Here is a 22,895-nt window from a genome sequence, read left to right as displayed (position 1 = left end):
ATGATGTGATAATATAGGATGGAAATGTACCAGCCGTAGTGGTAAGACAGAAGCAAGACTGATGTGTGTGTGGTATAAATAAAAGCAAGAGCATCTTTGAGATATGTCCATAATACAAATGAAAATTTATATACTACTATTTAGAAGGTATTCTTAAATTGATTTGTTTCACTATCCAGCATTGGTAGAATGCTTGTCTGTATAATTAACTTGGAAATTTTATTTTTCTAGATAGCAGTCCTGAAACTCTGGAAGCTCATAAGATTAAGATGGCATTCTTCACATATCCTACTTTGACAGAGATATGTAGAAGATTAGTCTCTCATTATTTTCTGTTAACTGAAGAAGAGCTGACAATGTGGGAAGAAGACCCAGAAGGCTTTAGTAAGTATCAGTTTTTCAGTTTTTGCATGAATTTTTCCTCCCTTTCATCAATAGATATCATTTATTTGATGATAGATATAATAACATTGTATTTTAACGTAGTGCTTTTGTTCTGAGAATATAACTTTCAAAAGTTAGTTTATCCTCTCTTTATTAGCCATTATTACAAATTGAGAAGCAGAAAATGAATTACTTGTGCAACTATATAGAATTTTTTCCAGAAAGATACAATTTTTTAGGGTTATATCATAGTTTAAAACAAAAATATAAAATTAACTGTCTTTCTCTGTTACCAGATCACTTTCTACTCTGTGGTTCATTGTTTATTATTTTTTATTTGTAGAAATTTTTACTTCAGAAAGTAGTTTGGAGATGAAAATTTCTAAATTGCTGAATGGATTACCTATTTAAGATATTTTAATTTAAAATTAATTTTTAGATTAAAATATTTCTGTAGGAGATATTTTTAAAATATAATTTTATTTATTGATTTATTTTATTTTTGGTGGGCTTTTCTCTAGTTGCAGTGCGTGGGCTCTCACTGGGGTGACTTCCCTTGTTGTGGAGCGTGTGCTGTAGAGCACGTGGACTGCAGTAGTCTTGGCGTGAGGGCTCAGTAGCTGTAGCTCCTGGGCTCTCGAGCACAGATCCACGAGTTGTGGATCACGTCCTTAGTTGCTCTGCAGCATCTTCCTGGATCTTCCTGGACCAGGGTTTCAATGCGTGTCTCCTGCTTTGGCCAGTGGATTCTTTACCACTGAGCCACCATGGAAGCCCTGTAGGAAGTCTGTTTAATCTTGACCATCAGGGCCTTTGCTACAGAAAATCAAGGGGTTGTGTGCTTGATAAAGTAGGATGTGAATAAAGTGTGTGTGTCGTTTATTAGGTTGGTGCAAACATAATTGCAGTTTCTAACCATGAATTTTAAATCAATGTAAATAGGCTCAAACACACCTTTATTAATCAAAATAGGAACCTTTATTAATCAAAATAGGAACCATTATAATCAACACACTCTTTGCTTATGAGAAATAAGTTTGTTTATTCCTGTAACATAAAAATCCATGCTTTGGGATTTGAAAAACTCCTAAGGAAAGCATATTCTGCCTGCTGCTGGTTGTGGAAGCATTTTCTTTGCACAGAGTTGTTGAGATGCTTGAGTAGTGGTAGTCAGTTGGTGAGAGAGAGGTCAGGTAAATATGGCTTTGATGGTCCTCTCAATTGATTGTTGTCAACTTCTGATGGCTGGCTCCTCATCTTCAAGACTCTTGTTTCCTTTGCAAAATTTCTTGAACCAGCAGTACACTGTATGTTCATTAGCAGTTCCTGGGCCAAATGCATTGTTGATGTTGCGAGTTGTCTTTTGACCCATTTTGAACTCAAATAAGAAAATCGCTTGGAGTTGCCTTTTTTCTAGTATCATTTCCCTAGTGTAAAATAAATATAAACAGTAAGCAATAAGTCATTAGCAACAAAACATAGAATGAAAAATGTACCTTAAGGTGATGGATAGCATAACCATGTTTATTTAAGACTGCATTCCAGTATTAGACAAAGTTCAACAGTGGAAAAGCGCAATTACTTTTGCACCAACCTAATAACTCCTGCCGTGGTCAGACATAGGCTAGGTTTTAGCCTCTACTCATCCCTTTGACTGGATGCCTTTGTGTAGTTTTACACATATGTTTCCAATATTTTAAAAACATCATAAACATTTTTGTAAGCCTTACCTTCTTTTTTGTTTAGAAATATTTTAATCCATTTAGAACATACAACACTGCGTTATATAATGCATATTTTTTGTTTTTGCTTTTTCTCGTAGCTAAACTCATATGCTTCATATTGCTTTTTCAATGTAGTAATACCATATTATAACATGAAACACTAAATCCCCAGAGTTTTAAGAGTTCTGGAAATATTTTACTTGAAATATAGAAAATTTATGGAGAATGTGACTAATTAAACTTGTAAAACATCACTATTGTATGAAATGATTCTCAGGATTGTAATGACAGTGTATCAGGTAATGTCACAGACTCAGAGAGTGACAAATACTTTGAGCTTTTCTCCATACAGAGTGAGTGTGTGTGTGTGTGTGTGTCTGTGTGTGTGTGTGTGTCTGTGTGTGTGTTTGTTTTTTGGATGTGGCATGTGGGCTGTTAGTTCCCTGACCAGGGATCGAACCCATGCCCCCTGCCTTGGAAGCCTGGGATTTTCACCACTGGACTGCCAAAGAAGTCTTCGTACAGAGTTTTTCATGAAAGTGAGAATGCTTGTGGTTACGAGCACTTTGATGTACACAGATGTCATCTGTAACTTATGGTAAAGAGATCGGTGTAAGGCCTTGTGTTCCCAACTGTTTGCTCTGTGTTATTTTATAATAATTTGTAGCTGTATTATATTGATATTACTGAAAATCTTGGTTTTCCAAACTGAGATTTTAGAAACATCATTATTGCATTTGTGGAGAGCATCATTTGTCATATTTTGAATTGCAGCAGCGGAAGAAACAGGGGGAGATTCTTGGAAGTACAGTTTGAGGGTGAGTATTGATTGAAAGAAAAATCGATAGGGAAAACGGTAATGCTTCTGTACTTTTTTTTTTTTTTTGCTACTGTAACTCTTAGTAGGGAATGATACTATATTGAAGATTTCAAGCATAAAGTCAGGTAGGAAACAGTTATTATTGCAAGAGTCCATATTTGAGAAGAAAGCACCTAATTAAATTATGAACTTGAATCTGAAATTTTTTTGTTAAGTTGGAGGTTTGCAAACTGAATTTTTCTTCATTTTATAAATTGGAAATAATTGTGATTGCAGAAATAGGAAATGTTTTTGAAAGTTACCTTTTTTGGCTAGAAACAGTTTTTTCCTCCTAAATATTTCAGTAATTATAAAGCTTCTTCTGGTACATTATTTCTCTTAACTACCTAGTATGAGTCTCAGAGACCAGCCCATTGCTTTCAGTTATAGAATTCTTTTTAAATGTACTTTATTGATATGGCTAACATTGAGGAAGGTTTATCAAATGTGGACTTTGAACTGTTCTTTTTTGAAGACTTTTGTTTATATAATTTGCATTACCTTACCTGTTTCATAAACTTCTATAGAACTTAAAAGTTTTATAAAAATTTTTTTTACTGCTCTTAAGTTTTTAAAACTTTCTCTTATGGAAAATGTTAAACATATTGAGAGACAGAATAATATCATGAATTCTTCTATATCCAAAACCTGTTTTATCAGTTATCAACTCGTGGCTAGTCTTGTTTTGTATGAGTACTCCTTCACCCACTTGGATTATTTTGAAGCAAATATCTGTGATGATGTATCATTTCATCTGTACACATTGAAGTATGTACATCTGTAATTGATTTTAAACATAAATCACAATACCTTCAAAATTTAATTGTATTCTATTTTATGAAACATCTAGTGATTTAGTACTTTTAAGAATGAAAATGAGTCATCCTTTTATGTAATTAACAGTGTGATTTCTGTTTTTAAAATTTATTTTTAGCTGGAGGATAGTTGCTTTACCATGTTGTACTGGTTTCCCGCCACACATTGCCATGAATCAGCCGTAGGCAGACGCGTGTCTCCTCCCTCTTGGACCTCCCTCCCTCCCCCTCCCCCCCTCCCCCTCCCCCCCTCCCCCACCGAAGCTGTCACAGAGCGCCAGGCTGAGTCCGGGCGCTGTGCACCAGCTCGCGTTAGCTGTCTGTTCTACGCATGGGATCACTGTGATTTCTTGTACACCTTGTGTCTGTTAGAGAAAAGACAGCTCTGCGGTGAATTGAATTCATTCATCGCTGTTGTCACTTATGTCACTGCCAGGAAAAATAAATAATTTTTAGCATACTAATTCTTAAGACAGTCATTTAGAGTTCTGAATCTATAAGTAAATGTGGTTCCAGATTGCTTTTTGAATTTAAAGAATTAAGTAAAATGTAAATGGAAAATTTTCCTCTCTGTTGTTTTGCATTTTTGAATGTATAATGCCAAATGATTGAAATAGTGAATTTCCACGTTATGAATGAAATTATTATAATTTAATTTTATTTCGCATTGGGTTTACAAAAAACCCTAATAAACTTTTTTCAAAAAAACATCAAGAATTGGAAACATTTTCAGAGTTTTAAGAGTGAGTATTCTTTGCGTTAATGTAGAATTAATCATTGCAATATACCCTTGTTTTCATCAGAAACTTATTTTTTTCCCAACAGCCATGCACTGAAGTATTATTTATAGATATATTCCATGAATATAATCAGACTCTAACTCCTGTACTTTTAGAAATGATGCAAACACTTCAAGGTGAGGTTTATTTTGTGATATTTTGATTTACCTATTAATCAGTGTTCAAAAAAATATTTTGAGTTCCTGCTATGATGTGTTTCCTAGATCATATACCAGACATGAATTTGAAAAAGACTGAATGTGTGCTTTTCTGAAAGAGTAGCCTTCAAAATAGAAAACAAGAATGGCAGCTCACAAGTGAGATAGGCCTTGATTGTGATAGTTAGATTTTTGCTCTGGTAAGCATACTAAAATAGTGGGCAGTCATGTATATTGCTTGGGGGGGGGGGGGGGGAAGAATCTATTTGGAGCATGTTTTGAGAAGTACTGGATGAAAAAGTTAAAATAATAAATGTTAGCTTCATGACGGTGGCAGTGGGAGTGGAAAGAATGTAATGGATTTAAGAGAGAATTATGAAGTGAAATGGGTGGCACTTGATCTTTGTACATAAGTAATTATTTAACTATTAAAAGTGATTTGTCATTTCTGACTGTTCTGATATAGTGTAAATTTCAGGGAGGAGGCCATGAATACATCTTTTTTTCTCACCTTGCTCCCAGTGTCTGGTACACATGGTAACTGTTGATTGATTGACTTTTGGCGATTAACTGACACTGCTGGGCAAGGGAATCTTACACAGATTATTTGATTGGTTTGGGCAGGAGTCGAATTGTAAGGGATCAAGTGTTGAGTAGGTGGTAATGTAAGGAAATAAAGGTAAGAGGATCTCCTGTAGAGAACGAGATTCTTGATCTTGTTTGTACCATCAGAGGGTAGCTCACTTTTTAGGCTTTTGTTTTCTCAAAAATCTAGTGGAGTGCTCCTGCTTAAATTGTAAACCAAGGGAGTAAATGAGCTATGCATCAAGTTTTTTGTGTTCATTTAAAAGATAATGTGAGCATTCATTGTAGTTTGATATAGATTGATTTCTGATGTAGTTATTTACTAATTTCTTAACGCAACATTATAGATTCTTAAATTTGGTAATATACTGCTGAAGTTACCTTTTTTGTTGTTGTGTTTGGAACATTATTTCCGTTTTCTCCCATCCATTTATTTTTATTAAACCACTTTAGGAAAGTGGTTAAGCTAATTAGGTTACCCTCTGATAAGTTGCTCTATGATGGTAAGGTTTACAGTGATTTCAGAGTTTAGTTCTTTTCTTTCCAGTTCTGGAGTGATTTACTTATTTAGGGCTGTATGCTTAAGAAATCATATTTAACAGCAGAAAAGTGCTTTGATAAACTTGCTAGAAACCTTTCTGTCCTAAAGAAATATGCTTACTGAGTAAACTAAACTGTGTTCTTTGTGTCTTAACTGTGGTCGTCTCCTTCTGGATTGTTGTGCAGGGACTGCCAGCTCTCTATTCTGGTTTCCACGTTACATTTTTCATTTTGTTTCATTTCTCATTTACATTTTTCATTTTGTTGTCAAATCTTTAATGTATTGTCATAACCTGGCTTATTTTTTGTATTTAGAAAAAAAACTTTTTGTATGAAATTGCCTATTCTTGTTCTTTTTTTTCCTATTGTGGGATTCATCTTTTTATTCTCTTTAAAAATTTTCTCTTATAATCAGGATATAATACAGTAGTTAGCAGTTTTACCTATGTTATTCTAGAATGTTGCTTGATGTAACATTTTCCAAGTATGTTATAATGGTTTCTAAAGCTGTAGTATGGCTTTACATGTTGTAACTGTCTTCTCTAATGATGATGATAACAAAACTTAAACTTTCTCTTATATATTTAATATCCACAAAATACATTATAGTTAGCTGAATTGAGAAACTAACAAATTGAGTTTAAGTGATTTTTTAAAAACTAGTCTTAGTTTACCCTTGCTGATACTTGTTTTTTCAGGTCCCACTAATGTGGAAGATATGAACGCCCTATTAATCAAAGATGCCGGTATGTTAAACGAAAATGATTTAGAAACATCGATTTCTTCAGTAGGGTGTGTCTGTTTTGTGGCAGGTATTATGCTGTGAGAGTTGGATTACAAGGATATCTAAAATTTAGGAATTATCTGGTGATGGAGAGTGAGCAAGCAGTTGATTATAACATAGTACCAGTTGATTAATGCTAAAATAGATGGTAATCAGATAGTGCTGTGGAAAACTACAAGGTATTAATAGTTTTGGTGTACCCAGTGAGCGTCTCCTAAAGAAGTATTCTGTGAGGACACAGGATAAGTGAGAGTTAGTAAGTGGTGAAGGGTGGTTCTGGATAAAAGGAGCAATATGGACAGAAGCTTGAAGGGAAGAGGGAGAAGCACAGTTAACTTTTGAATTGGGAGTATTTGATGTAATTGGAACATAGTGTTTAAGGGGTTGTGAGAGAAGAGACTGGAAAGAGGGTTATCAGGGACCATGGCATAAAATCTTGCATCCATTTGGAAGCAGATGTTATTTTTATAATTTGACATGAATATTTTTAAATGAATGTAACTTTCTCTTTGGAAACACTGAATATTTAAGAAAAACATAGAGTGATATAATTTAAATGTTTCTAAAATGTTTGTTTAAATAATTTCCTGGATTAACATATCATAGATTTCCCTTATTAACTTATTACATATTTCAAAGTAGTCTTTAAGACTTATTTTCTTACATAAGGACAATTAGCATTTGCCCTTGTATTTGAAATTAATTTTTTTTTTAAATCTTCTTCTTAGTGTATAATGCTGTTGGATTAGCGGCTTATGAGTTGTTTGACAGTGTTGATTTTGATCAGTGGTTTAAAAACCAGCTTCTGCCAGAATTGCAAGTCATTCACAATAGGCAAGTATAAAACCTTGTGTTTGTTATACACTTATCTTACCTTACAGATTTTCTAATGAAGACTAGGTGTTAAAATTGCCTAAAATTTTAAAAAAATCATAGTATTACTTAGCTAATAGTGTCTAATGTAGAAAGGAATAAGACTTGAATTTATAACTGAAAAGCAAAATCATTTGTTATTATGTTATTTTACTTCAAATGTGAATTGTGACATGTGTTAAGCATTTGATAAGATAGTTTGCAGGATTTTATGCAAAGATAATGGAAGATGGGGATCTCTGAATCCTAGATGAAGATTATGTACAAAAGGAAGCCAGTTAAGACTTAGCAGAGACAAGGGCTGGTGTCAAAAGGATCATAACCAAGTAACATCCATGAAAAGTGGCTGTCTGAGGATCACAGAGCATTGCAAGTCTGTGGGGAAAAGAAATTGCAGTGGCACCATGGCAGAAAGCGTTTGGACACACTTGAGGCTCGTATTAAGGTGTCTAATTCAGTAGTGAAGATCAGTCTGACAACTTAGTACGTAGGACTTCTGCCCAATTTTAATTTTAGGTAATGAAAGAGTAAAATGGAAGGGGAAAAGGCATTTCATAATCTGTATAAATTTTTCTTCATTTAAAATGAGACGCTTAAAAATTTTCAGGAGCCTTTTTTCTTGTTTTGAATTGGGAAATTCCAGGGATTTATTTCTGTAAATGTGGTACTTATCAGAATGCTTAGCATACAGTCATAGAACAGTTAACATGGCTACCTTAATACATGAATAGAGAACCATTCATGTATGGATCATTTTATAAATATTTAGAGCAAGAATTTTGAGCTAGAGATGCTTTAAAGGTAATTTTCACCATTAAGTAGCTATCCTTTCAGTTTTCAGTCATTTATTCGATCATGAAATGTTTTCAGCACTGGGATTTGCTGTGTCCTGTCAGGGCAGTGGTGATTAAAATGTTTTTCAGGTCTGCCCTCTGGTTGCTTGTGAGCCTTTGATGGAGAGAAAGCCTTCAGTATTGAGACAGATTTGCAGTTTGATTGTCCTTAAATCCTAGAGGCTATTTAGTCTAGACCCATGCTATCCAGTACAGTAGCTGGTATATATGGTTACTCAGTACTTGAAACATACTTAGTGCAAGTGAGGAAATGACTTTAATTAACTAAAATTTGAATTTAAAAACTAAAGCAGTGTAAAATATATATTGATGACATTGAAGTGATAATATTTTGAATATATTGCAATAAGTGAAAGTGTTAAATTTTCACATGTATCTTTTACTTTAATATGGATACTAGTAAATTTAAAATTGTGTATTTGGCTTACATTATATTTCTTTTGGACAAAACTTGTCTAGACCCGTATTTCTCAAACTTTAATGTGCATATGAATCACCTGGTGAACTGGTTAAAATGCAGGTTCTAAGGTCCTGGTCAGATTGTGTGATTCTGTAATCCTTCCAGGTAATGATCCTGCGGGTTTGGGACTCACACTTTGAGGAACAAACTGACCCCTACTATTAACTTTGTCATCTTAGAATCTGAACCTTTCTGAGCTTCGTTCTCTGTGTCTCGAGTGTTGAATGTGGTAATCCCAGGGATCTCAGCCCAAAATTGAAGACTTCAGTGGTTCCTTCATTTACTCTACTCTATACGAGTCTTGTTTACTTCTATCTCTGTGACTGTTCAAATTGTCCCTATCCCTTGAAAAGGCATTTTTTTCAGTTTTCTGCCCCAGATACTATTTATCTTAGTGAAGTGAGTGCAAATCACTCTGTCGTGCCGACTCTTTGTGACCCCATATGCTGTAGACTCTCAGGCTCTTCTGTCCACGGGATTCTCCAGGCAAGCATACTGGAGTGTGTTGCTGTTCGCTTCTCCAACGGATCTTCCCAACCCAGGAATCGAATCCAGGTTTCCTGCATTGCAGGCAGATTCTTTACCGTCTGAGCCACCAGGAAACGCTATTCAAATCCCATCTCCCTCTGCCTGCTCTTCTCTCTTATGTTTCTGCAATCCTAAAGTTTTGTGGTCTTTAATTCTTTTAGATATGTTAAACATTTTGAGAGCAGGAAATGTACTTTTTATTGGAACTTTAATGAGTAATTCTTTATATGTGTTTAATAATCTCAAAAGATTGTAATTTTCTAAAAGATGTGTTATATTCATTAGTTTACTACATTGTCACCCAGAAATATCATCTTGCCACTAAAATAAATATAATACCGAGAGTTCGTGTCTTGGACACACATGGTTTTTCTTTTTGCCTAAAGAACCTTCATTTTCTTTAGCAAAGATGGCCATAGAGAAACAAGTGTATGTGCATGTTACTGTAAATGTCTTAAGTCTAGAAATTTCTCACAGTGTTTTGAAAATAATCTTTGTGAGATGAACAAAATTGGAATTAGAAAAATGAGTACTGGAGTTCCTTTATTTTCATTATTATTATTACTTTTTGGAGCCTCTCCTGCCTCAGGGTTTGGGACATCAGCTACTTACACCTATTAAGATGAACTCCTTTTGGTTACTTGAGGAATAGAAGTGAATTTGGCTTTTATGTACATATCTATGTTGTAAATACTTAATATAAAATAATCAGATTTATAATATGTCTGCTAAGAATTTTCAGTTTTTTAGATCAGAACTTTGTTGTTAGTATTTGTACTGTGGTACATTTAAAAGTAGCTTTTAGGTTTTTATATAAAATGCTTATTGCTTTCTTATTACATTTTAGATTTAAATGATAAAATATGCTTAGTGAAATAGGCTTCTTAAAATACTTAATGTTTTAACTGCATGGTTTTCCCATCTAGGTATAAGCCATTGCGGCGCAGGGTGATTTGGCTCATCGGTCAGTGGATTTCTGTGAAATTCAAGTCTGACTTAAGACCCATGTTATATGAAGCAATATGTAACTTGCTTCAGGATCAAGACTTAGTGGTATGTTGCTTAAATGTCTTAAAAGAGTTCTTTATAAGTTTCACATATGTCAAAGTTCAGATTCAGAAATGGTTTATATCTTTTCTTAGAATGTTGGTAGTCTTTCAATGCTATAGTTATTCCTTGGTGAGAAGTTTGATTTGAGGGAAGAAAGTCTTTTTGATGCCATTTGTCCTTCTCATCACTAGTCAATGAAGAAAAAATTAACCAAAGTCTACTAATCTATAATTATTTATCATTTTTTTAGTACGAATAAAAGAAGGCAGTTTTCTTTAAAAAAAAAAAAAAATCCCCTTATAGCTTAAATATCCTTTTTCTTATTCATGATAGAATATGTAATTTTTACGTTTGAGCTAACACCATAGTCTTTTATCCTTGCTGTTGATTCTTATTTTGTCTCTCAGTTTTGAGAAGTTTTTTTTTTAAATTTTGATTTAGACTTTGGACTTGTTTCTTTTAGGACTTTTTCTTCATGTGTAGCTGAAGTAACACTGATTTTGTGTTACTGAAAACTTGATAATGACTTCTTCATTGCTTTGTTCCACTTCAGTAGGTTTGTTGCTTTATTTTATGTTGATTACTCAAAGAGCTTTTTTTTTTTAAAGAGGTTTTCCCTCAGTGCTTTATTTTATGCCTGAGTGAGAATATATTCATGACTTAATGTACTTTGTCTTGTACTTAGATTTGACTCCAGCATAGTCTTTGAAAAGTGAATCTGGTTGTCTTTTTCCGAGTTTCAAATTATTTGTAGGTAAAATTAAATGATTTTTACCCCCTAAATTATGATAAGATCTTATTTAATCATTTCTTAGTATTCCACCTTAAAAAATTGTTTTAAACCTACCTGATTACCCTATCTTCCAGCAAAGGTTTGGGTCATTTTTCTTTTTCACATGTGTACATGATAATATAAACTATTTTTAATGTTCGACAAAAGAAAACATAATTAGGGAAAATATGAAATTAAGAAAACATCATAATTGCAGAAGCATGATGCATTCTGAAAGCAAATAGAACTGATCTTTGGATTTTCTGCTTAAATGTTACTTCTTGTATAAATAATTGAGAATTTACTCTAAATATCATTCTATAATTATTAAATAGTTTAAGTATCCCATGCTTAAACAAGGGAATCTAGTTTTATCATGTTTAAATTCTTAGAAGTTTATTGATATTATCTAAGCTCTTTCTAAGAATACTGTTTGCTGGAATTAATTTACTTTCATAAATAGAATAAATTCTATTTATTTAGAATAAAGCATTTATAAGATTTAAGTTTTGTTTTCCTTCTTGGAAATATTATTTGCTATTCTGTCAGTGGTGTGAGAGAGAAGACATTAAATGCTTTATGTGAAAGTATTAGAAAAGATATAAATTTCAGGTAAATTTTCTTTGGAAAAGAGAAATTTCTTGGATTTTTTTTTTCTTTCTTTAATGAGTCTATTGGGAAAGAAATGAAGAGAAAAATGAGTCATTTTGGTCAGCACTTTAAAAGCAGAACGTTAATTCTATCCCATTAACAAACATTGGGCAAAAGGGTTTCATGACCAGTTAAGTTTGGAAAACACTGAACTACATATTCAAATAATCCTCTTTCCTATAGCATCAATCAGAACGTTAAAAATGTACATTGATTGTGTTGTGACTATCCAAGATGACAAATACGTTAATATCCAAGGAATGCACTTTGAGGAAATGCTATTACAGATACAGCTTTTGCCCCTTTGCTGTCCGTCTTTTGGTGGCTATGTCTCATTTGTTTGTTATAACTTCTTAAGAAAAAAGTGTTTTGTAAGGCACTAAGTTAACATTGTATAGTTTACCCCCCTCCTTTTTCTTTTAAGTACTTTTAAGATCAGTAGTATGTAAGATATACTGTTCTAATTTCAACTTGTGAGAAATGCTGGCTGATGAAATGTAGGAAGATAGCATATACAGATGCAACAGTGTACAGATGTTCAGACATACATGTACAGACATACATGCAAGTGCATTTGTATGTATATACACATATGAAAGAAGTGAAAGTGCTGGTTGCTCAGTTGCTTTGCAACCCCATGGACTGTGTCCCGCCAGGCTCCTCTGTCCATGGAATTCTCCAGGCAAGAATACTGCAGTGGGTAGCCATTCCCTTCTCCAGGGGAATCTTCTCTACTGAGGGGTCAAACCCAGGACTCCTGCATTGCAGGCGGATTTTTTACCATCTGAGCCACCAGGGAAGCCCATATACTTTGTGGGTCTATGTACACATTTACACATATACACACACACAAAGCACATAGATTTTTATGGATCTGAATCTTCTTTGGCTTTCAGAGTCCATGGTCACTTGCTTGATTGCTGCTGTTACATAGATGGGATATATATAATTGTAGTTGTCTGTGTGGTTTCCTAGTCTTATAGACACGTTATTACAAGGCTGACTGTGGCAGAATAGAAATAGTACAGCAGCTGGGAAAACCAGCCTCTCCAGTTGGTATCAGTTCAGTCAGTCAGCTCAGTTGCTCAGTTGTGTCTGACTCTTTGCGACCCCATGGACTGCAGCATGCCAGGCTTCTGTGTCCATGACTAACTCCCAGAGCTTACGCAAACTCATGTCCATCGAGTTGGTGATACCATCCAACCATCTCATCCTCTGTCGTTCCCTTCTCCTCCTGCCTTCAATCTTTCCCAGCATCATGGTCCTTTCCAATGCGTCGTTCTTTGCATCAGGTGGCTGAAGTATTCAGCTTCAGCATCAGTCCTTCCAATGAATCTGATTTCCTTTAGGATTGACTGGTTTGATCTTCTTGCAGTCCAAGGGACTCTCAAGAGTCTTCTCCAACACTACAGTTCAAAAGCATCAATTCTTCCATGTTCAGCTTTCTTTTAGTCCAACTCTCACATCCATACATGACTACTGGAAAAACCATAGCTTTGACTAGACGGACCTTTGTTGGCAAAGTAATGTATCTGCTTTTTAATATGCTGTCTAGGTTGGTTATAGCTTTTCTTCCAAGGAGCAAGCCAGACATCCTGGAATGGGAAGTCAAGTGGACCTTAGGAAGCATCACTATGAACAAAGCAAATGGAGGTGACAGAAATCCAGTTGAGCTATCTCAAATCCTAAAAGATGATGCTGTGAAAGTGCTGCATTCAATATGCCAGCAAATTTGGAAAACTCAGCAGTGGCCACAGAACTGGAAAAGGTCAGTTTTCATTCTAATCCCAAAGAAAGGCAATGCCAGAGAATGTTCAAACTACTGCATAGTTGCTCTCATCTCACACGCTAGTAAAGTAATGCTCAAAATTCTCCAAACCAGGCTTCACAGTACTTGAACCCTGAACTTCCAGATGTTTAAGCTGGATTTAGAAAAGGCAGAGGAACCAGAGATTAAATTGCCAACATTCGTTGGATCATTGAGAAAGCAAGAGAGTTCCAGAAAAGCATCTACTTCTGCTTTATTGACTATGCCAAAACCTTTGACGGTGTGGATCACAACAAACTGTAGAAGGTTCTTAAAGAGATGGGATACCAGACCACCTGACCTGCCTCCTGAGAAATCTGTGTGGAGGTCAAGAAGCAACAGTTAGAAGCGGACATGGAACAACAGACTGATTCAAAATTGGGAAAGGAGTATGTCAAGGCTATATATTATCACCCTGCTTATTTAACTTATATGCAGAGTACATCATGCAACATGCCGGGCTGGATGAAGCACAAACTGGAATCAAGATTGCCGGGAGAAATATCAATAATCTCAGATATGCAGATGACACCACACTTAGGGCAGAAAGTGAAGAAGAACTCAAGAACCTCTTGATGAAAGTGAAAGAGGAGAGTGAAAAAGCTGGCTTAAAACTCAACATTCAGAAAACTCAGATCATGGCATCTGGTCCTATCACTTCATGGCAAATAGAAGAGAAAATAGGACGATTAAAAAAGAATTTTTTTTTATGAGCAAGGAGGGTTTATTGGAGGGCCTTGCAAGCAAGGAGCACAGGGAGCTTATGCTGAAAAACCTCAAACTCAGGATTCTTTAAAATTTTATAGTATGGGAAACTACTGTGTAGAGAAAATCTCTACTCCTGTTAGTTGCATGATAATGTTGTTTGATCCAGGGGATTATAATGCAAGTTGAGTTAAAATTTTTTGGTTTATTTGAAGTAGTATTACAACTTTTTATCAGTATTTTGTAATTAAAACTTGGTCTAGGGATAATCGGTAATCATTGATGATACTGCAATATTTGGAAACTTCTTTTGTAATGTTGGGAATTTTAATTAGGTTTAAGATAATGCTAATGCTACTTTGAAAATTTGTACTTTTGAGCTTATTCCTGACTCATGTTTAAAAAATGGATGCTTTTAACTTTTTACTTTTTAAAAATAAGAATTATATCAAGTACAGAGAAAAATTCAGTGACTAGAATTAGAGCTACCTGGTTTTCCATATTTCCATTGTAATATTTCAAGTATGTAAGAAATAAAACATTACAAATGGAGTGAAATCTCTGTATCTTTCTTTTCTCCCACCTGTATCTTTCTGTGCTCATTCTGTTGTCTTTTTGTTGAACAGAGTTTTTTAATTTTAGTGTAATCAGATTTATTGATTTCTTTTTTCTGTTTTGTTGTTTCTGTTTCTTGTTTTAAAAATTGGTTTTCTTCATACTTGCTTCTTTATTCCACCTGGGATTTATTTATCAACATGATATCAAGTAAGGTTCCATTTTTATTACTTTTTTAATGAGGATAACAGTGCTCCAGTGTTTTATTGAAAAATCCATTTAAAAAGTATCTTCTGCATGTTTTCTTCCATTCCTCTTAGAACATGTTACTTAGTAGATGCAATGCTTATGGCAAGTTTCAGATTTTAGAATGTTATTACCACAGTAGAAATAGAATGGCTAAATTTTTGATGAGAGGAAGTTTTGTTTCCTAGGACTCTAGATGATTCTCTAACCAGAATATTTGATTTACGTACGGGGCTGCTTTAGTTGTAAGGTTTCTGACCCATTAATATCTTTCAATTTTGGAAATTATAACTAATTTTAAAAACTCATTTTTACTTGGGTTATTTATGCAGTCTTCAATAAAACAAGCAGTAGTTGCTTGAAAATTAGCGTTAGTGTACTCTTATAAGGATTTCCCTGGTGGCTCAGATGGTAAAGTGTCTGCCTACAATGCAGGAGACCCAGGTTCAATCCCTGGATCGGGAGGATCTCCTGGAGAAGGAAATGGCAACCCACTCCAGTATTCTTGCCTGGAAAATCCCATGGATGGAGGAGCCTGGAAGGTACAGTCCATGGGGTCACAAAGAGTCTGACACGACTCTGCGACTTCACTTTCACTCTTATGAGAGGCAGTATATAATGTATATTGTAGTACAACCAGAAGATTTATAGTTTGGGGATGGGTGTTTTGGAATTATTGTCTGTCAAGCAAAGAAAAGGCTATTCCCATGGGCAGATTGACTACCAGCATAGAAATAGTGAATTTTCTAGATGGAGTTTAAGAAGGCACTTTGGCATGTACATGACTGCAGCAGGTCCTGAAAACACTGGGAGTTGCAGCTGGGATCTGGGCAGAGATATTTTTTAACAAGGTGCATTAAAATTCTCCTATCTTTTCACTTTTGTGTCTTTCATGGGTCTCCCAATTCTATCAAACTTTCTATCTTACAGTTTTGATTTTGTTTTCCCACGTGTCTGTCCATCCTTCATGTCTCAAAAACACTATTACAGAGTTTTCCCGCTTATCCGCCTTTTGTGTCTCAAAGCACTATTGTAAACTTTGTGTTAGTCTGTGTTTTCACAAAATGAATTCTGAATTCACTTATATTCAACACATGTAATTTCCAAAGAAAACATAAAAAGAAAAAAAATCTGTGTTTGAGCCATAAATTCCTAGGACCCTCTAAAACCAGGAGGAAAGGCAGCCTTAATCTAGTAATCTAGTAAGTATCTTGTAGTCTATTTTGGCTTTGTATTGATAGGTCTGGTATCCATATTGCATGAAAATGAGCTTTAAAATTTTTTTCTTAAAAGGAAATGAGTAAATGGAAGGTTTTTTTTTTTAAATCCTTTTAGGAAACGTATTTACAGGCATATTTCAGAATAAATACATTAAAATATGTAATTCAGTGATCTTGACTTTATTGCAGAATAGAATGAAAAGAGTACCATAGTAGTACTAAGTAGTAAAAGAGCCAGTGAGTAGGATAATGTTATTCATATTAACGTATCTCTTATGCCTAGCATCAAGTCAGAAAAATAGAAAATATTTAATGAAACAGTTGAGATAAGGATACAAGATTATAAAGTTATTACTCTGTTTCTCTTCAGCAGAGAAATAGAATCTCTTTCAGAATTATTCTTTGATGTCTGTCTTACCTTTTCCTGATGGTTGAGCCCCTGAGACACTGCCGTTTCTTGTTCCCAGCTCCACGCTCACGGCTTTAGTGTGTGACATTCCCTCCACTGCTGTGGGCGGGCTGTGGCAGGGGTCAAGCTTGAGGTTCCTCCAAGCCTGGACCTCGGCTCAGCCACCGTGACAGTTACGTGAAGGCTCATTCTCCTGTCAGTCATGGCAGTGTCTGTTACTCTTGCCTTTATGTAGCAGCCAGTCTTTGGAAGTAGTGTTAACTTGCAGTTCCTTCTTGTTCATTTCTCTGTTGCTGTCATGCTTCTCTGGAATCCTTCCAATGATTCTGATGGCTTGGTGGCTCTTGTTTGCCCCTGTATGGAATTACTTTGTTATCTTTTTAGAAGTTTTTTGATGTCTCAGATGAAGGTGTAGGGTAGACTCAGCCTGAGTTCACGGTCTGGGTCTGGTTCTCTCCTTCAGAGGTCTGTGTCTGTTGTGTGAAAAGTCATGTTTAGAGTCTGGTTAAGGGAAAATTTTGTTTGTTTTGTTTCATTTTCTTGCATTTATTTATTATTTATTGAGTTGTGTGTTAGAAATTGTCTTAGACTCTCCTCTGCCCATCCTCCATCCGATTCCCCTACTCTTCAATCTAGAAATTCAGGTTCTGACTTTCTCCTCCCATAACTTGTGAATTGCTGCAAAATTCATTGTTCCTATGCAATAAGTGCTTCCTATTTCTTCTATAGCTCAGGAAGAGCTCATTCTGTTGTTATTTGTGTTTGTCATTTTAAGTGCTCCTCTTTTCTTTAAAGCTGTGTGCTCTTTTCTTCCCCTGATGATTTGACTTCCTATTCTTGTAGTTAAAGTGCAGGCAAGTCATCGTGACTCGTTTTATCTTTTTGTCTGTATGGAATACTGCACTGACTTCCCTTTGTTAGGAGGGAAAACACATTTAGTTTTCATTCAGGTGTCTCTTTCCTATACTTAACTTGTGTAAATGTCATTGTTGTGGGTAGCGTGCATCTCTGGTCCTTTTGTGGAGGAAGATGAATGAAGATTTAAGGATAAGTTGCTGTTGGCAGTTTCATTTCCTTTCTGGGGGCGGGTGGCGGGGCATGTTTCATGTCCTGTTGTTTGTGAATTAAATTACTGCCACTGTGCCAGTTGTGTGCCTCACAATGTACTGCTGCTGCTGCTGCTAAGTCACTTCAGTCGTGTCCGACTCTGTGCGACCCCACAGATGGCAGCCCACCAGGCTCCCCCATCCCTGGGATTCTCCAGGCAAGAACACTGGAGTGGGTTGCCATTACCTTCTTCAATGCATGAAAGTGAAAAGTGAAAGTGAAGTCGCTTAGTCGTATCCGACTTTTGGCGACCCCATGGACTGCAGCCTACCAGGCTCCTCCGTCCATGGGATTTTCCAGGCAAGAGTACTGGAGTTGGGTGCCACTGCCTTCTCCGCACAATGTACTAAATACTGACAATTTGAAGATCCTAGAAATAGTTCATGTTCTCAAGGGAATTATCCTGTTCTTAAGCTCTTCATATTAGCCATTTTTATTAATAATTACTTAATATCTGGGTGTTTTTTCCCCCCTGCTGAATTGTAAGCTTTTTGAGTGGGGTATTAAAGTCTCCCACTATTATTGTGTTACTATTAATTTCCTCTTTCATACTCGTTAGTGTTTGCCGTACATATTGCGGTGCTCCTATGTTGGGTGCATATATATTTATAATTGTTATATCTTCTTCTTGGATTGATCCTTTGATCATTATGTAGTGTCCTTCTTTGTCTCTTTTCACAGCTTTTATTTGAAAGTCTATTTTATCTGATATGAGTATTGCGACTCCTGCTTTCTTTTGGTCTCCATTTGCATGAAATATTTTTTTCCAGCCCTTCACTTTTAGTCTGTATGTGTCTCTTGTTTTGAGGTGGGTTTCTTGTAGACAGCATATATGGGGGTCTTGTTTTTGTATCCATTCAGCCAATCTTTGTCTTTTGGTTGGGGCATTCAACCCATTTACATTTAAGGTAATTATTGATAGGTGTGGTCCCGTTGCTATTTACTTTGTTGTTTTGGGTTCACGTTTATACAACCTTTCTGCATTTCCTGTCTAGAGAAGATCCTTTAGCATTTGTTGAAGAGCTGGTTTGGTGGTGCTGAATTCTCTCAGCTTTTGCTTATCTGTAAAGCTTTTGAGTTCTCCTTCATATCTGAATGAGATCCTTGCTGGATACAGTAATCTAGGTTGTAGGTTATTCTCTTTCATTACTTTCAGGACGTCCTGCCATTCCCTTCTGGCCTGGAGGGTTTCTATTGATAGGTCAGCTGTTATCCTTATGGGAATCCCTTTGTGTGTTATTTGTTGTTTTTCCCTTGCTGCTTTTAATATTTGTTCTTTGTGTTTGATCTTTGTTAGTTTGATTAATATGTGTCTTGGGGTGTTTCGCCTTGGGTTTATCCTGTTTGGGACTCTCTGGGTTTCTTGGACTTGAGTGGCTATTTCCTTCCCCATTTTAGGGAAGTTTTCAGCTATTATCTCCTCGAGTATTTTCTCATGGCCTTTCTTTTTGTCTTCTTCTTCTGGAACTCCTATGATTCGAATGTTGGGGCGTTTCACAGTGTCCCAGAGGTCCCTGAGGTTGTCCTCATTTCTTTTGATCCTTTTTTCCTCTCTGCTTCATTTATTTCCACCATTTTATCTTCTACCTCACTTATCCTATCTTCTGCCTCCGTTATTCTACTCTTGGTTCCCTCCAAAGTGTTTTTGATCTCATTCATTGCATTGTTCATTTTTAATTGACTCTTTTTTATTTCTTCTAGGTCTTTATTAAACAATTCTTGTATCTTTTCAATCTTTGTCTCCAGGCTATTTATCTGTAACTCCATTTTGTTTTCAAGATTTTGGATCATTTTTATTATCATTATTCTAAATTCTTTTTCAGGTAGATTCCCTATCTCCTCCTCTTTTGTTTGACTTGGTGGGCATTTTTCATGTTCCTTTACCTGTTGGGTATTTCTTTGCCTTTTCATCTTGTTTAGATTGCTGTGTCTGGAGTGGACTTTCTGTATTCTGGAGGTCTGTGGTTCCTTTTTATTGTGGAGGATTTACCCAGTGGGTGGGGTTAGACGATTGGCTTGTCAAGGTTTCCCGGTTAGGGAAGCTTGCGTCAGTGTACTGGTGCGTGGAACTTGATTTCTTCTTTTTGGAGAGCAATGGAGTGCCCAGTAATGAGTTTTGAGATGGGTCTATGTGTTAGGTGTCACCTTGGGCAGTCTGTATGTTGACATTCGGGGCTATGTTCCTGTGTTGCTGGAGAATTTGCATGGTATGTCTTGCTGTAAAACTTACTGGCTCTTGGGTGGTGGTTAGTTTCAGTGTAGGTATGGAGGCTTTTGGACGGTCACTTATTGCTTAAAGTTCCATGTAGTCAGGAGTTTTCTGGTGTTCTCAGGTTTTGGGCTTAAGTTTCCTGCCTCTGGATTTCAGTTTTATTCTTCCTGTAGTCTCAGGACTTCTCCAACTATACAGCACTGATAATAAAACTTCTAGGTTAATGGCGAAAAGATTCTCCCCTGTTAGGGACACCCAGAGAGGTTCACAGAGTTACATGAACAGGAGAAAAGGGAGGAGGGAGATAGAGATGAGCAGGAGGAGAAAAAGGGGGACTCAAGAGGAGAGAGACAGATCTACGCAGCTGTCTGTTCCCAGAGTGTTCTCCGTATCTCAGACACCTACAAGGATTCACAGAATTGGATTGGGAAGAGAAGGGGAAAGGAGGAAATAGAGGTGTTCTGAGGTAGAAAACAGAGAGTCAAGATTGGGAGAGAATAATCTTCGGTTTAAAGATAGGGCTTCTCTTTTTTTTTTTGGTAAGGTTATAGTGTAGTGAAAATGAAAATGAAGAGTAGTAGAGGAGTACTAGAGGACTTTAAAAGAAATAAGAGAAAAAGAAAAATAGAAAATAAAAGAGAAAACGGAAAGGAAAAAAAAGAAGAAAAAAGAAAAAAAAGAAAAAAAAACAAAAAAAAAAAAAAGAAAGAAAAAAAAAATTTTTTTTTCCCCTAATTAAAAAAATCGTAAAAATCTATGTAAATGAAAGTTAAGGAGTAATGGGGGAGTAATAGGGAATTTTAAAGGAAAATAAAAGAGAAAAAATAAAAAAGAAAAAATAAAAAAAAATTTTTTTTTTTCCTTACTTAGAAAAAAAAAAGTAAAAATATATCTAGGAGTTTCTCTGGAGCTGCTGCAGTCAGTGTGGGTTCGGCTCAGTTTCAGATAGCTCCTCGTTCCAGCTTACACTTCTCGATATCTACAGGGCCCTTCCGGTGAAGTCGGTGTTTTCTACAGGGATTTTAATCTGTTGCACCAGTCCCTTCTGAAGCGGTTCCCTTTGTTTATTTGGCTTCTGTTTGCCGGTCTCTTCAGAGCCTCATTTCCGCCCTGACACAGGCGGGCGGAGGTGGGCTCTTATTCAGTTAGCTAGTTCCGTTGCGCTGCGGGGCGGGGCTGACGCTGCGGGGCGGGGCTGGCGCTGCGGGGAGGGGCTGGCGCTGCGGGGCGGGGCTGACGCTGCGGGGAGGGGCTGGCCCTGCGGGGGCGGGCTGGCGCTGCCGGGAGGGGCTGACGCTGCTTTCTTCGTCTGCCGCTGCTCAGGCTCCCGGCTGTTCTATATGGAGCGCGCCCCGCGCTGCGCTAGGTTCCAGCCCTCGGGTGTTACACAAAAGCGCGGAAGGAAAAGCTGCACCTGCTCTCTGTGCCTTCCCCGTCAGAGCGGTCCAGGCAGCGAGGGGCTTGATGGGCGCACTATCCCCAGGTGTGGCACACTCACTCCCTTCCGCGGGCCCAGTCTCAGTTTCCGCTGACGCCAGTCGGGTGCGCGCGCCTTGCGCCCTCTGCGTCCCCAGCCCCAGTCCCCGCCCGCGCCGGTCGGGTGCCTGCGCCCTGTGTCTCGCTGCGACCTTCCCCTCCCCCCTGCCTCCTGCCTCCGGCGGGGCTGGGCGGGTCCGCAGCCTGCGACCTCTTCTTGGGACTTTCTCCGTCCCTTTGTTCTGCGAACGGCCGGCAGTGTGTTCCGGCCGGTTAATTTTCTCTCTTTTGCTCTCCCACAGTTCAAGTTGGCACCTCACAGAAGCTCCCTCCGATTGTCCTCAGGGCACTCAGGCCCGGACCCTAGCCCAAGCAAGGCCGCCTAAGACTCCCTTCCCGGGACGGGTCTCCGTCCTTAGCTCTTTTGTCTCACTTTTTATCTTTTATATTTTGTCCTACCTCCTTTCGAAGACAATGGTCTGCTTTTCTGGGCGCCTGATGACCTCAGCTAGCGATCAGAAGTTGTTTTGTGAGGTTTGCTCTGCATTCAGTTATTCTTTTGATGAATTTGTAGGAGAGAAAGTGGTCTCCCCGTCCTACTCCTCCGCCATCTTGGCTCCTCCCCCCAATTGTAAGCTTTTTGATAACAAGGACTAAGTGTATCTTGTTCTTGTTCAGTCACTTAGTCATGTCCCACTCTTTGCAACCCCATGTTCTGCAGCACAGCAGGCTTCCCTTTCACTATCTCCCAGAGTTTGCTCAGATTCTTGTCCATTGAGTCAGTGATGCTATCTAACTATGTTGCTCTCTGCTGCCCTCTTTTCCTTTTGCCTTCAGTCTTTCCTAGCATCAGGGTCTTTTCCAGTGAGTTGGCCTTTTGAATCAGGTGGCCAAAATATTGGAGCTTTAGCATCAGTCCTTCCAGTGAATATTTAGGGTTGATTTCCTTTCGGATTGACTGGATTGCTCTCCTTGCAGTCCAAGGGACTCTCAAATGCTCTGCAGCATCACAATTCAGAAGCATCAATTCTTTGGTGCTCAACCTTTTTTATGGTCCAACTCTCACATCTGTACGTGACAACTGAAAAACTATAGCTTTGACTATATGGGCTTTTGTCGGCAGAGTGATGTCTCTGCTTCCTAGTATGTTGTCTAGGCCTGTCATAACTTTCCTTCCAGAGAGCAAGCATCTTTTAATTTCATGGCTGCAGTCACCATCAGCAGTGATTGTGGAGTCCAAGAAAATAAAATTTGTCACTGCTTCCACACTTACCCCTTCTATTTTCCATGAAGTGATGGGACCAGATGCCATCAACTTCATTTTTTGAATGTTGAGTTTTAA

The 22,895-nt window shown here is 37.2% G+C and overlaps 1 protein-coding gene across 2 annotated transcripts in view; it reads left to right on the top strand.

The window, feature by feature from the left end:
* IPO11 (importin 11) overlaps nucleotides 1-22,895 on the top strand; it is a 197,501-nt gene that overhangs the window by 57,323 nt on the left and 117,283 nt on the right. For both annotated transcript variants that reach the window (XM_043887205.1, XM_043887206.1), the window contains exons 11-16: nucleotides 232-384; nucleotides 2,883-2,926; nucleotides 4,608-4,698; nucleotides 6,543-6,590; nucleotides 7,357-7,462; nucleotides 10,270-10,396. In XM_043887205.1, the coding sequence (XP_043743140.1) occupies nucleotides 232-384; nucleotides 2,883-2,926; nucleotides 4,608-4,698; nucleotides 6,543-6,590; nucleotides 7,357-7,462; nucleotides 10,270-10,396 (569 nt within the window). The remainder of the gene's footprint in view (nucleotides 1-231; nucleotides 385-2,882; nucleotides 2,927-4,607; nucleotides 4,699-6,542; nucleotides 6,591-7,356; nucleotides 7,463-10,269; nucleotides 10,397-22,895) is intronic.

Source organism: Cervus elaphus, chromosome 25 (assembly GCF_910594005.1).
Source record: "Cervus elaphus chromosome 25, mCerEla1.1, whole genome shotgun sequence".
Classification (NCBI taxonomy): Eukaryota; Metazoa; Chordata; class Mammalia; order Artiodactyla; family Cervidae; genus Cervus; species Cervus elaphus.
The sequence above is the reverse complement of the archived record's forward strand: the minus strand, read 5'-3'. Positions and strand labels throughout refer to the sequence as shown.